Here is a 14,987-nt window from a genome sequence, read left to right as displayed (position 1 = left end):
TGTGTTTTCAGATCATTTCCTTCTCATCTAACACTTTCTAATAGGTGCCCTGAGGTTAACATGCACATTCAAGAGCATTCGTGAGCAAGCAAAAGTGGAAGTTGGGACGAAGGTGTGGAAAGGGATGTTTGCATGTCCTTGTCTTGGTGATGGACTTGGAAGAATTATATGGCAATACTCATTTTTTTGTTTTTTTACTTCTCTGCTTTACTTATGATTTCTCTTCTGTCCTGAATCTACTAGGAAAATCACTTTAGATTCTTCCAAAGTCTAGGAAGACCCTACCCTCTTTTGTGTGATCTTGGGCAAACTCCCTGTATAAAATGATGAGATTGGCCTGCATGAGATTTATAAGGGTTTTAAGCTCTAATATTGTGTGATTCCATGAAAAATCAAGGCCAAAAGTTTTAAGTAAAAGGATCTGTGGAAGAAGTATGGGGCACTGTCATGAGAATGGAGCTAGATAGTTGACTTATAGGCTTTCTGAGGCTAGAGCTGTTTATGGATCAGTATCTTACCCATAATGTGTGTCTGTGAATATGGAAGGGTGTGAATGTGTATCTGTGAATATGTATGTGCACGTATGTGTGTGTGTGTGTGTGCATGTAAATACATGTGACCAAACTTGTTTGAGTCAAAGGAATGAGTAGGGTGGGTATTAACTTTAAGTCTGGCCCTTGAATCTTGTTCGTCAAAGCTTAGCAGCTCTCCTGGACTTTACATTGGGAATGACTCCTTATAGGGCTAAAGAAACAAAGGGTCAGAAAGTCTTTTCTCCATAGGTGTTTGATGAAAGGGCAGCTAATTTTGAAAACCATTCTGGAAGGCTGGGAGCGACTGCAGAGAAGGCAGCGGCTGTTGGGACGGCTAATAAATCAACTGTGGAGGGCATTCAAGCATCAGTGAAGACGGCGAGGGAACTCACACCCCAGGTTTGGCTTGAGTCACTCACTGAAAAATTCAGTCTGTGAGGAGTCTTCAGAATCTTTAATGTCTCCTTGTTTCCCTTTTTTTCCTCGTATAAACCCATTAAGTTGGCCTTCTGAAAATTAATCTGTATTCCATACATTCACTTGCCTTTTTAGTAATACTTTACTGTTCATCCTTTGGGGAAAATTAGAGAAGACACAACAAGTCAGATAAGAATTAAAGTCTTAAAATGTATCTGTGAACCATGAGTTGATTTGATTTAGTGTCTCAGTTCAAGGAGATTTTTTTTAAGGTCTGAGCTTTTTCACATTCTACCAAATTCAAGTCACTTCTGCAAAATATAAATACCTATGGCATGCAGGTAACTTACCCTACCCTCAGGCAATTGCTTGAGCATAAAACATGTTTAGTGGGAGATAAGGCATAAATGATGCCAATAATCAGCAAGCATCTATTGTTAATTTTTACATAAAAAATTCCTTTAATGAGGTATTGAATAAGAGACTGTGGGAAATATCTGGAGTTGAGATTTAAAGCACAGAGAAGCATTCAGCCAGAGAGTAAGCAGCATTAACATTCTGATGTAGGAACTATGTAAACCAATTGTTGGAAGTAGGAAAATAAAAGGGTCAAAATATAAGTGTCTTCTTGGAGTAGAAGAGTTTAAGACTCAATGGAACATAATACCAAATGGAAGAGTTTGATCTTCCCTCTGTAAGCAGAATTAGGACACAGATGAGCAAAAACATGATTTGTTCTGTGCTTGATGAAGATCAGACTAACAGGGAGAAAGCTGGATCTCAGGGACAGGGAAAGGAGAGACTACAATCATCTAGGCAAGTGATAATGAGATACTGGCTTAGGGTGATGGCAGCAGCCAAGGACAGAGGAGGGGAACATTTGAGGGCAAATTAGTATAGTGGTAGAGTTCCTAGGACTAGTTACTAGCTATGAGAGTGAAAGCAGAAAGAGTTCCAAAGATAATATAAGGTCTCTGCCACGGAGCCTGATGGATTAATCATGTCATAGACAGAACCAGAGAAGTCAGAAGGTTTAATTAGCAAGCTTAGGGGAAAAAGGAATAGACAAAGTCCTTCACACCCCAAACCAGAGTCTTGAATATTTGTTTTAGACTGTACTGAGGGGATCAGTACACTCACTAACTGCTTGTAAATAGCTATCTTAACCTTTTAATAGGGTTAATCCCTCCTCCCCTGGTCCCAAACTGCCACCTTGTGTTTACTTCTAGCTCTTTTGAACATTTGGAAAAGAAAAATTTGTCTCTGTGTTTAAGAGTGGAACTTCCCTACAATATAGATCATTTTCCTACTCTTGATTATAGTTGCTCACTATAAAATTGAAAAATGAAAGTTACATCTTGTTAGCAGTTCATTTCATAAATCAGTTCCCAGCAACTTCTTTGTGTGAATAGTGCCTTTCATCAGACACATGATTGAGGGCAATCTGACTTCCTCCTGAAATTTCAGTGGGGATCAGTTTTCTCCTTTTTCCTTTTCTTTTCAAGGGGTTTGTATTATGTAATTGACCAGAACCTATCCCAAGAATCACGTTATAGTTGTTGGTATAAAGCAAGAGTTTTAGGGCCTGACTGTAAAGTAGAAATGTGTGTATACACAAGGAAAAAAGTTTGAAATAAACCATGAGTGTTGTTTCTCCTCAGTGCATAGGTTTTGGTTCTATTGTGCAAAGTGTAAAGCTATGTAGCCTTCGGTTTGTTTCTGGGCATGGCAATTGCTTGAGCCTAAAACGTGCTTTACTGTTGGTAGGTCGTCTCGGCTGCTCGCATCTTACTGAGAAATCCTGGGAATCAAGCTGCTTATGAACATTTTGAAACCATGAAGAACCAATGGATTGATAATGTCGAAAAAATGACAGGTAAAGCTTGGGGAAAGTGGCGGCTGCCCTTTCCTCTGTCCCCTAGAGTTTCTAAGGAGGAGGGTGAGCTTTTGGAAACCTGAGCAGAAATGGAAAAGTGTCCCAGCTGTAACTGGAGCAGCAGGGAGTCATGTGCGGGGCCCTCAGCTTGGCTGTGCCCAGAGCCGCTGAGCAGCCACCCCTCATTCAAAGCTCCCAACTGGGGCTGAAGAGAGGCCCTTTGAGGCGCTGTTGCCTTCAGGCTGCCCTGACGGTGCGATGTCCATTGTGGAGGCTTCTGTCTTCTCTTTGAATAGTGTCCCTGCTTGCCTTCAGCCCGGATCTGGTGTCAGTGGATGTGAGGGAGCAGTTTGTGGCTCCATTGAGCGCTCCTGTCATTTTCAAGGGATTCAGGTTTCACGGAATTACAATAGCAACAATTTAGTACAACCCATCTCAGTGTTTCATCTGCTCGCTAGTGGGGTTATTGGGTTTTTATTTTGTTTTACTGACCAGTCACAACCTGAGCCGGCCCAATTGAAGTGGCACCTCCTAGTCTTCTTCATTCTGAGCTGAGGGAGGGAGAGGAGAGAAAGGAGGAGAGGTGGGCATGAAAGCCTTGGGTCCCCCAGTAGCCAGAGATGAAAGCAGAACTCGTAAGGTGTTGCAATCAAGGTAACAGAAACAAGAAGCAGGCTCCCAGGGATATTGGAGCACTTGCCATGGCTCCTCTTGGGCAGGGACAGCTGCCAAGAAGCAACAGATGGCTGGGAAGTGAGAAGGACAGAGAGACTGTGCTATTAGCAGCTAGTGTGAAGGTGTTGTGGTAAGAGGCTCAGATGCATCCCTTGCTGCTTCTGGAGAGCAGCACGTTTTGGCTGCCACCATGGAGACTCAGAGGCCATCGACAAGTGCTTTTCTAAAAACTGTAAGTCAGTGCGGATTGGCACACACTGCCCTTTTCAAAGGCTGTATTCACCTGGAAGCTTTTGATGGTTGGGAAGACTTCAGGGGAACGAGAGAGTTCTGAGAGCTGAAACTTCAGCAAAAATTGGTGTGACCCATAAGACTTGGGATCTTCTATTCTTGGGAGAGCAGAATCTCCATGTCATTTCCCTTTCTCCGGCAGGACTGGTGGATGAAGCCATAGATACCAAATCTCTGCTGGATGCTTCTGAGGAAGCTATTAAGAAAGACCTTGACAAGTGTAAAGTAGCTATGGCTAATATCCAACCTCAGATGCTCGTTGCTGGAGCAACCAGCATTGCTCGACGAGCCAATAGGATCCTGTTAGTAGCCAAACGGGAGGTGGAAAACTCAGAGGACCCCAAATTCCGGGAGGCTGTGAAGGCTGCTTCTGATGAACTGAGCAAAACCATTTCTCCCATGGTGATGGATGCAAAAGCTGTAGCTGGAAACATTTCTGATCCTGGTAAGCAATAAAGGATTCATCTCATCTCATTTCATTTATTAATTTCAGGTATTCTTAGATTGGAGCTAATTACTATTTAACTCAGACTTAATATCATAAAAGTTACAGATTCACTTTGAAAATAAAAGATTGTGCTTTCTTGGTCCAGTATCAAGGATCATGTACTTTTTACCCTTCCCAGGTCATCTTTTCTCATGGAATTGAAAAATGTTCTCACTACTCTCAAAATATAGAATGCCTTCAAATTTAAGTAGCTCCTAGTACTCTGCAATCATTATTAACTTTGACAACATTTTATCTCCAGTAGATCCATAAATAAAAATTTCATTTGCCAATCTTTACCTTATGTAACTGATTTGATTTCTTCTACTCTCCTTATCTAGTAAAATGTTTTCATCTCCTTTGTACTCCTTTTCATTGAGTAACCTGGCAGACTTTAAGTCTTATAAAAGATGACTTTCCCCAGAGATGCATAATGATTGTCCTTTGTGCTCACAGGTGTCATTTTCATGACATCAAATCATGTGACTTTTCCTTAAATTGGATTTTGTAATTGTACCTTCTGCACTACTAAATGAATTTTAAAAATTTAAAAATTCATAATTAGAATTATGGCCTAGGTCTATCTGGGTTATTCTGAGAGCAACATTTATGGTCTAGTCAGGCATGACCAGTAAACAAGTCTGGTTAATATCTGGAAAAGAGGCGGGGATTGGTACACAAGCCCCCCTACTTTCCCGAGCCCTTGTCCCATCCAAGGCTGGTTCTCACTTCTGAGTATGGCCAGGGCATCTCAGGAGAAGTGGCACGCCAGCAGCTAAGTAGAGCAGAGAGAGAGAGAGAGAGAGAGAGCGAAAGGTGAGAAAGGTTCTAGGGCACATCTGACCAACGAGAATCAGACGTCACATGTCCCTAATCCCAGTGTCATTAGGGGTGCTCCGCAATCAGTTTTTTTGGTAACACAAACCAGTTCCTCTTTGGTAGATAGGCTGAGAAGCCCAGGTTGCTGACCCACTTGTTTGGAAGGTAAGGATGCTTGTTGTCTCTAGGCCTGCAGAAAAGCTTCCTGGACTCAGGATATCGGATTCTGGGAGCTGTGGCCAAGGTCAGAGAAGCCTTCCAGCCTCAGGAGCCGGACTTCCCTCCGCCTCCCCCAGATCTTGAACAGCTCCGGGTAAGTATGTCCAGTGTTAGGAACCGGGGTCAGTGCAGAGAGATCAGGATTGTGGGGAAGGCAGGGAATGTGTGTGCTGTGAGACTGTGTGATCTGGAGTCCGAGTGACTGGCGCAGGAGCTTTCTTTTTGCATAAAGTGCAGTTAGCAGCAGATTTGGGACTGGTGGTGGTTGAAAATATGTAGGATTTCCCTCGTAGATGGGTAGTAGTTGAGTAGGCAATAACTTTTCAAGTAAGATAAAGTAATAAGTAAAATGATTATTTTTGGATACATAAATTCTGAAAAGCATTTTCAGAAAAATCATCTACTTAGGTTTGGCCCAGTCATACAAAAATGATAATTTGGTCCCTGAACAATCCCTGCATTTAATTTTGAAATAAAATATAATTTTGTAAATTGACAAAGGTCACATCAGGCTAGACTAAACTCATTCGTTGGCAGCGAGTCTCCAGACATAAACCATGTGTATCCTTCCAGTGAAGCTTTTGTCAGCAATAACTGTGAGAGAAAAGTATTCCTAGGTGATAGCTCCTCCAAAAACCTGATTATCCTACAGTCATACATTTGTAGAGCAGAACAAATGTATAGGGTCATCCTGTCCAGCTTTCTCATTTTCTTGTGAAATCCAGGGGGATGAGGGCACTTATTTATGTAGCTCCCTTAGGGATGTGGCTGGCCCTGCAATTCAGTAGTCTGGTGTTCTTGCTACTGGACAACTCAAGGGAACATCCTTATATCAGTGATTTTGGTGCTGGCTTTTATTGAACCAAGCTGAACTAAAATGATCAGGGGTTTTTGTGAAGAAAAATGTGGAAGAAAATTTGCCTTTAGTCAGGCTGAAACAGGTAGTGCTTCATCTTTGTGTATGAATGGCTCAGCATGGGTGGTTATACGGGCAGGTACGAAATGGTCCCATGTATGGATGTGAGTGTGAACGGTGTTTGTGGAGTGCTTTTTTCTTTTGGTGGTAAGGGAGATTATTTAGCCAGCTGATGGAATGAGAGAAAGGAGAATGCTCTCCCTTGGGGCTGCAGTTATAACAGAGTGATTGTCTCTGGTCTAGCTGACAGATGAGCTTGCTCCTCCCAAACCTCCTCTGCCTGAGGGTGAGGTTCCACCACCCAGGCCCCCTCCACCAGAGGAGAAGGATGAAGAGTTTCCTGAGCAGAAGGCCGGGGAGGTGATTAACCAGCCAATGATGATGGCTGCCAGGCAACTCCACGATGAAGCTCGAAAATGGTCCAGCAAGGTAAGTGTTGAAAGCCCTTTCCAGATAATTTTCCTGTTAGAAAAGTACTTTCTCTGTAAGGATAAAGAGCCAGGCTTCAGAACATCATAAAAAGGATCAGCATTTTGTCATCTTGGTTTGCATAGTTATTTTTTTCTCTCTGGTTCTTACAGTGTTAGATGTGGCCAAATATGCTGAGTAAATTTGAAAGGTTTTGGTGGTGGTTAATTTCTTTTTCATGATCTGGAGCTGAAGAATAGATTGCATGTAATTTGACTCGTCTCCTTGAGAAGACATTTGCCTTGATACTAGATAAATTAGTTACTTCAGAAATCAAATATTTATAGTATTATTTTCCTCATGTGTATAGAATATGTTTGGATTCACTTTTGCTAATTATTAGCAATATGAATCTATTTTATGGGCTCTTATGTTACTATTAAGTTGGTTCCATTTTCTTTGGTGTTCTAGTCATTGGGTGGATGAAACTTCTTGGGTGCTTTCTTTTCAAGCTTCTTTCATATATCAGTCAATCAACTTGAGGGTCACACAAAATGTGGAAATTCAAGTTTTATGAGGTTCTTACTATCCAGTTATTAATTCTTACTTGTTTCCCAAAATTGTGAAAACCGAGTCAATTCTTTGAATATGAAAACAAGGTATTATTTCTGGCTTACTGTGAAATGCATTTCTAATCCAGTGGCAAACATTAAGGTTTTTCATTTTTTACTACTTTTCACATACTTCCCTCTCAGGAATATTTTTTAATTCTTAAGTTGTCCTAGGCCCTTCAGCTTATCCTTCCCCAGGCTGAGAAAGTGATTTTGTTCTTTTGCTAACTGTTCTCCTATGCCCCTAGAGATGATATCATTGTTGGAGCAGGCTTTCTCTACTCTGATCACCTGGTATCCCCAGTTCTGACTATTGTCAGAGGTTTAGAAAGCAAGAATAGTTCACTTTGAAGAACCCTAGGAGTGGTGCATGTGATTAGGCCATATGGATTACTGGATAGATGGGAAAAAGGATAGATGTGATTCTTAACTCAGGAACAGGTCCTCTGAGCACCAGTCATATAGATTTGATTCATTATGTCAGTGCTTTCATCTGAAAATGATTCCTTTCCTTTTTTCCCCTTGGTTGTCCTTTGTAGCCTACAACTTTTCCCAGATATCCTATTACTATTTTGGTTAGTGCTTATTCTAATTTGGAGTTACTACAAGCTAGGATCTTCGCCATTTTTTTGAATTCTTCTGAGGTCCCTGCTGGGAACTAAACTCCTGTAGCCCATTGTCAAACTCATGTGTTGCTTTATCTGTGAACTAGCTAGACAAGGTGTGGAAAGAGTGATGTATCTGTTTTGAACAAGAACAATTTAAGTTTCACCTAAACTTTCTGTTCTAGAGAAAGAACAAATAGTAGTACTGGATGTATTTAGAGAGAAATTCTCCTCTGGTGTGACTTGAGTGAGGCACTTAGCAGTCCATAGAAGCCCACTTGGGATGGAGTGAGGGGGGAGAAGTCCAGGGACTTGCTGCTGGATGGGCTCCATTGAACAGCACTCTACATATACGTGCCAGTTTGTTTCCCTTTCTGCCTTTTTGCCCATCAGGATTGGATATTTAGTGCTGTCTGATGTGTGTATTCTTTGTATTCTGGGCTTCTGTTAACTTGTCTCTTTATTCCTGAAGGGAACAGCAATCCATGGCTGGCAGCCGCTGAGCTGACCTGTGCCTCTTCCTGATCTGGGCTGTAGAACGGTGTCCATATGACCCGTCTGTGGGGTCATTTGCTTCTGCTTGGAGCAACTTGCTAACTGATCTTAGCCTTTTGGCTGTACGCTTTTCCTTCCTCCAGTGTCGTTTTTGAGTGGTTGCTATTGTTTGTCCCTCGGGATGGACTGTCATTCCTTTTGGTCCACTTAATTCTGGCAATAAGTATCTAAAAGACAGTATTGTTTCTTTAACTACTTTTATTTTATTTTTTTTAAGTCTTTCCCTTTTGCATGGTTTTATAGGGTTGGCTGTGGAAATACTTCCTTTCCATCAATTTCTTTGATTCATCCCCGGGAGATTCTGATATTATTTTCTTTCCAACTTGGTGGAAGTTTGGTCACTAAACCCGCTGAGGCTCTGTTTCACCCTGGTCTCTTAAGTCCTCTTGCTTATACTAACTCTGTCCCTGTTTCTCATCCTTCCTGCTACCCGAAAAGCCGGGTAAAGAAGCCTCGGAGAAAGGTGTAGATGTAGCTGAGGCGGCTGTTGCTGATGAGGTTGGGTTTCCTCTCCCCTCTGACAATGAAGATGATTATGAGCCTGAGCTGCTGTTAATGCCGACCAATCAGCCGGTTAACCAGCCCATTCTGGCCGCTGCTCAGTCTTTACATCGAGAAGCAACCAAGTGGTCTAGTAAGGTACTGATTGATGTCCCTCCCAGTGGGGGATCGCTCCAATTGCATCCGGCCATGTTCAGCACTGACACATTGCATCACCTGTGATCTGCAAGAGCCCCAGGAGTCTGGATGGGGTGGTCATCTGTCTGTCTTGCACCTCATTGTCAGAACTGAGAGTGGCTTCACAAGTTTCTTAGGTCTGTCAGAGCCAGATTAATGAAGCTGCATTTGTGCTGGGGGGTGGGCTGGGGAGAGACTAAGGGGAAAGATTGGGTCACTTTTGAAAGGCTTCCTTTCTCCTGTTTTTGTCATTTTTTTACCCTGCTGACTTTATAGCACTAGTTAGCCTTTTATAACTACTTGCAAAGCCATGGGCTACTCTCTCAATGAGTTTCCAATTAGGAGCCATTGTGGACTCTTGAAAAAATTACTAGACCAAATCTTGTGCTTTGTGCCTCTGCTCTTTTCATCAATGGCTCAGAGATCAGAGTGAATCTGGACCAGGAATGGCTTTGTATGGCAGAGTCTGCTGCCTGGCACTTGGCTGTATTGCAAATACTGGCCTTGAGTGGAGGCCGCCCGTGGATCACTCCACGGGAAGGGCCGAAGCAGAAGAACCTTGGACCTGGGGGACTCCCTGTAAATCTGCATCCGAGATACTGCTCACCAACTGGTTTTGTTTTCTTTCCTTTGGAACTGTTTTGCTTTAAGGCGCAAGGTGTTTGGGTGTGATAACTAACATGTGGCTGCACCATTTCCTAACCAAAGTCATAAAATGCTAACATGATCATGGTTGGGCCCTCTGGTGCTTGTTGGGTACATTGCCCTGGTGTAGAATCCATCTTTTCTGTGTGTGTGTGTGTGTGTGTGTGTGTGTGTGTGTGTGTCTGTCTGTCTGTGTGTCTGTGTGTGCACATCCCCGCATATGCACACTCTCTTTAGCCACTGTCATGTGTCTAAAGCGGCCCCCTTTCTAGCTTAGATGATTAGGTTGGTCAGTAACACTTGTGACCTCTTACATCGTACTTCCTCTGGTAGGACCCTGGAGTGACACGACTTGGGTACAAAAAACCCAATTTGAAGACTGAGGGGAAAATTATTAGACCATGGCATTTTAAAAGGAGGTTTTCAGTGTTAGCCTTTCCATTTCACTGTTCTATTATTTATGGGCATCGCTAAGGAGGATCTAAAAGCATTTAATGAATGCCTGAGTGAAATCCAGCCTTTTCCTATTCTGGGGTCCCACTGGATTTTAAAGAATCCCTTTGCGTGTTGAGTGGAGGGGGTGGGGTAGCTTCTTTTTGGGCAGATGGCAGGTGATCTTTCAGGTCATTTCAAGACCTGTTTAACTCTCACTCCTTCGTGTATTTGGCCTTCCTGATGAGTTTCCCATCTGATTTTGTTCAGCTTGAGTTTTTCTTTTGTGAAGGAATTGTAGGATTGATTATTGACCTCCTGAAGACACGAACTGGCAAGAAAGATGGGAGGCGGTGGGGTGAGGGATGTAATTCTCTGTTCAGGAGGCGATCCTCTCCCTGCTACAGGGTGCCCTCCATTGAAGGTGCAGAGTTCTTTCAGGTTTTAGGACGACTTCTGGCACTTCAAGGAGAGTGTGTCTCTAAGAGAGGGTCCACAGTGCAGGCTGGGGGGGTGGGGGGGTGCTGATAGAGCTTGAGGCCCTGCTCAGTAGTTTTCCCCTCCTGCTTCCTCCTTGCCCCAGGGTAATCAGCCGCTCTTTCCTTGGTGTGATTAACCTGGATGCTGATGTGCCTGCTCACCACCTCCAGGGGCGACCTTGCACTGCACTCACCCCCAGGACTCTCTTTCAGCTGCCGAGCTGGTTCCTCTCATTGCTGCTGCTGGGAGAGGACTCTCACTCATCTCGTTGGTCCATTTCCCCAGGGGTGTGCATGTGGCTCTCCTCCTGGTCCCCGGGCCACTCGTCTCTCCTCCAGTCCTCCGCTCTCCTTCCCGGGTCCTGCAGCCGCCCGCTCGACTCAGTGCTTGTGCTTCTCCTTAGGGCAACGACATCATTGCAGCAGCCAAGCGGATGGCCTTGCTGATGGCCGAGATGTCCCGGCTGGTGAGAGGCGGCAGCGGCACCAAGCGGGCGCTTATCCAGTGCGCGAAGGACATCGCCAAGGCCTCGGACGAGGTGACGCGGCTGGCCAAGGAGGTGGCGAAGCAGTGCACCGACAAGCGGATCCGAACCAATCTCTTACAGGTGAGAGGCCTGGGGAGAGGAGAGAGACCAGCAGGGTGGAGAGGGGACGAGCTTATCAAACAAGGGGGGAAAAGAAGCCCATTTCTCATTAATGGAAAGTGTCCCAGAGTAAGGGGACATGGGAGGGGAGCTTGGGCTCTTCTGCATTATAGTTTGTAATAACAAGAGTCTCTGATTTCAGAAGACAAAAACCTCTGCTGTTGGGTTATCAGGGCGTAGGAATAGTCCTGAGCTGTCGTTACACTCATTCCTTTTAAGTATGGCTGCCCACCGAACAGTTCAAGCCTGTGGTCCTTTTTTCTCTTCAGGTGTGTGAGAGAATTCCAACCATCAGCACCCAGCTCAAAATCCTGTCCACTGTCAAAGCCACCATGCTGGGCCGAACCAACATCAGCGACGAGGAGTCGGAGCAGGTGAGCGTGACGTGGGCTTCCCTCGGAGCTGCCGCCGGGAGCTTTGCTGCGACAGCGCCGGACTGTTGCCATTTTGCTACCAGGGAGGCTAGGCTTAGTGGTGGGCCGGCTCTGGCTTCCACCCCAGACCGGGAGTGAGGGAGTTAATATGGAAAAGGATGTTCAGAAATTACTACATCACGGGACCTCATGCAGTGACAGCTTGGTGTCTGACTAAGCCTTGGGCTGGGTGTGCTGGAGACAGGAAGGCATGGAGCCTTGGTCATCAAGGAGTTCATGGTCTTAGTGGGAAGATATCTTATAATTCGGTTTTCATGTGTCCTGGAAGGCAGATCATGAGAAGTCCCAAGTGCTCCTCAGCTCAGAAAAGGGCCTTCATTAAACGGCTTGGAGCCAGTCTTGGCTCTTTCTTCCGTAGGACTTACTGGTGTCCTGAGAGTTCCCCTAATGTGTGGTGAGAGGGAGGGCAGCAGTGATGATGTCTGGGCGGGCGGGGGATGCTGGTCACTTGGGTTATGGAGGTCGGAAAAAGCTAACCCCACTAAAGCTAGCATTGGGGAGCCCTGGGAATGGAGGCCACGCTTCAGGGGAACAGGCCCTACCAGCCTCCTTGCCCCAGGGTGAGGCCCCCGGTCTCTATCTCCACCTCCAACACCTTGGGACTGTGTTGCTAGCCTGCCTCTGTGTCTCTAGAGGTATCCCTTGATTAAAGAATGTCTCTTTTCCTCCAGGCCACAGAAATGCTGGTTCACAATGCCCAGAATCTGATGCAGTCTGTAAAGGAGACCGTCAGAGAAGCGGAAGCAGCTTCAATTAAGATTCGAACAGATGCCGGTTTCACTTTGCGCTGGGTTCGAAAAACTCCCTGGTACCAGTAGCTCCAAGCACAGCTGCCACCCCTCCCAGTTCTCCTCCCACCCCAGGACCCCCACCGCTGGCTCACAGACTCCTCTAAGCAGGAATGACTGTGGTCCGAGGCCCTGGCTGCTTCCGGGGGGTGAGGGTCACACCCCAGCCTGTTTCCTCCAGAAAGGGCTGGTATCTGCATTTGGTCTTTCCGTGGTAGAACATATTGATATTCTCCTTTGCTTTGGGAGTCTGTATGTAATGTCTCTCCCTAGAAAATGTCTGTATTCTCTGCTCAAATACCCTCATGCACTCTCCTCCCTATAACTAGTAGGACTTTGGCTCATGGACTTTATTTACATAAGCTCAGAATTCACATATGGAACACTACCCTTGCATCCTGCCTGGACAGTCTCTGGATAGGAACCTTTCCCTAACTGCCCCCCACCCCCCACCCCTGTACCTCACTCACTTGCTCTCCCCTCTGAGCTGCGGGGCTGAGCAGGCTGCCCCCAAGAAGGAAGTCGTCTCTCTGCCTCCGACAATGTGTTTGCTGCTCTGTACACTGCTGGTGACCATTTTCTGCCCTAAAGGTGCTCTTGTTCTGCCTTCTGCAGAGCTCCAGGCCCCTCGGATGTGGGCTTGCTCTGCTGCAGGAGGGAAAGCTGGGCCCCTGCAGTGCCCCAGGTGGATGGCCTTACTATCATTACCTTCTTCCTCCACCTTTCCTTGGCTAGTTTCCAAAAGCACAAACCTGAAGATTTCTTTCTCTTCTAAGTAAATCGTTGAATCACGTGTGATGGTATGAATCATGCTCTTAAGTGACCCAGCTATCCAGGGAAGCCCTTGGAGCCCACAGGGCTTTTGCCTCGGCCTGCCCACTCACTTGCTCGGGTAGGGTTTCCCCAACTAAACACTGTGTGTCCTGGTGCTCCTGTCTCTGCTGTCGGGGGAGCAGAGCGGCCAGGGCGTCGTCCACTGTGGGCATCCCCAGACAGTGCATGCTTTGCCACGTGTCCTCCGGAGGACTTTGCTGAGGCCTTAATGAAATGCTGCATTTGAGTGCTTGGCCTGATCCTATTCCTTCCACTAATTTTTCTCCCTCCTTGATGGATCTGGAGGATATTTAGGTGCTTCTTTGTTTCTGGAACTTTGAAATATCCTTCTTTTCTAACTCAGCCCCAGTCTGACAGTTGTCATTTGCCTCACTACTAAAAGAGGGCCATCTCTTGCTGGGGCAGTTCCAGCTTGAGGAGAGAAGAACTCACAGACTAGAGAGTTTTCTGGTCTGGCAGTAAAGGAGGCTGACCACGAATTATCGAGGCGAGTCTCAGACAGACACTTAAATTACTGCTCTGACTAAACCTGAAATAAGTCTTCAAGCGGTGCCTTCAGTGCAGGGCAGAGAAGATAGCGAGAGTGAGTGTGTGAATGAAGAGTCAGCCCCTTCTCCCTCCCCACCTTGCTCTGTGGTTTGAAGAAAGGAGCTAAGTGGGTAACATTTCATTTATTACTCATGTAATTTGTTTGCTGGGATCCCTGCTGAGTACTCGAAACACCTGTCTGGTACATGACAGAAAATCTGATGGTGAAAAGGACTGACTGAGAGCTTTAACCCTTGGTTTTTCTTCACTTGGGTTGGATCCAATATTGAATGTGTAAAATCAGTCTTAAGTTAGTCCTGTACATTTAGGCTTCCTCTTTTTGCTTTTTAACTAATGGTGAATGTTCTTGAGGTCCTAAGAGTACTTAGTATTCTTAGCACAGTGCCTGGCACATAGTAGGCGCTTAATAAATGTTTATTGATCGATCGATTGATAATAATAGAATCTTAAGAATCGAGACCTCAAGTCATTTATCTAGTTCATTTCCATAATTTCTTTAGTTGCTTATGTGACATAAATGCAATATTAATGCCTTTAAAAATGAATCTATGCCAAAGATCACCTTTTGTTTTTATTAAAGATTGCTTAAAGAAAATAGGAGAAATCATGTTTGCCATTTCAGTTGCAGGGTTCTAGCTACACTGCAATACACTTTATGCCGGTTGGGATTTTCTCACCACCAGTGTTCCAAATTTGGTGATGTAGATTCAAAAACATCCCCTGAACATTGGTTAAAAATGTTACCACTAAAATGTCTGTTTATAAAGTAGGATTTGTTATATGCAAATATTTTCTGCCACCTCTTTTGTTCTCTTAAAAATAAATAAAATGCATTTATATAAATAACTGATTGAATAGATGGTGTATTATTATTTTAGCAGCAGTTATTTTCCGGTCAAACATTTGGGGAGATATATTCAGTTGATCTATTAAGTATTAATATTGTAGGAATAGATCTGAATTTATTTATCACAATATGTCTAGGAACTAGCAGCATGTCAAACAAGGGTTGGAGCTAAAAAATAATCATTTCATACATAGTACCCAGCATAAAAAAGGTAGTTGGTAGATTAAAAAGGACAGTTCTTG

General features: G+C 44.6%; 1 protein-coding gene across 1 annotated transcript in view; it reads left to right on the top strand.

Moving 5' to 3' along the window:
* Positions 1-14,744, top strand: part of VCL (vinculin) — a 104,618-nt gene extending 89,874 nt beyond the window's left edge. Inside the window, 9 exon segments of the mRNA XM_051982069.1 lie at positions 783-932; positions 2,718-2,826; positions 3,935-4,237; positions 5,287-5,411; positions 6,477-6,662; positions 8,851-9,051; positions 11,051-11,254; positions 11,563-11,667; positions 12,399-14,744. Of these exon segments, the coding sequence (XP_051838029.1) occupies positions 783-932; positions 2,718-2,826; positions 3,935-4,237; positions 5,287-5,411; positions 6,477-6,662; positions 8,851-9,051; positions 11,051-11,254; positions 11,563-11,667; positions 12,399-12,545 (1,530 nt within the window). The 3' untranslated portion in view covers positions 12,546-14,744.
* The last annotated feature ends 243 nt before the right edge of the window (positions 14,745-14,987 follow it).

This window comes from Antechinus flavipes, chromosome 2 (genome assembly GCF_016432865.1).
Source record: "Antechinus flavipes isolate AdamAnt ecotype Samford, QLD, Australia chromosome 2, AdamAnt_v2, whole genome shotgun sequence".
In the NCBI taxonomy this organism is placed as follows: domain Eukaryota; kingdom Metazoa; phylum Chordata; class Mammalia; order Dasyuromorphia; family Dasyuridae; genus Antechinus; species Antechinus flavipes.
This window is presented reverse-complemented; position numbering and strand designations above follow the sequence as displayed.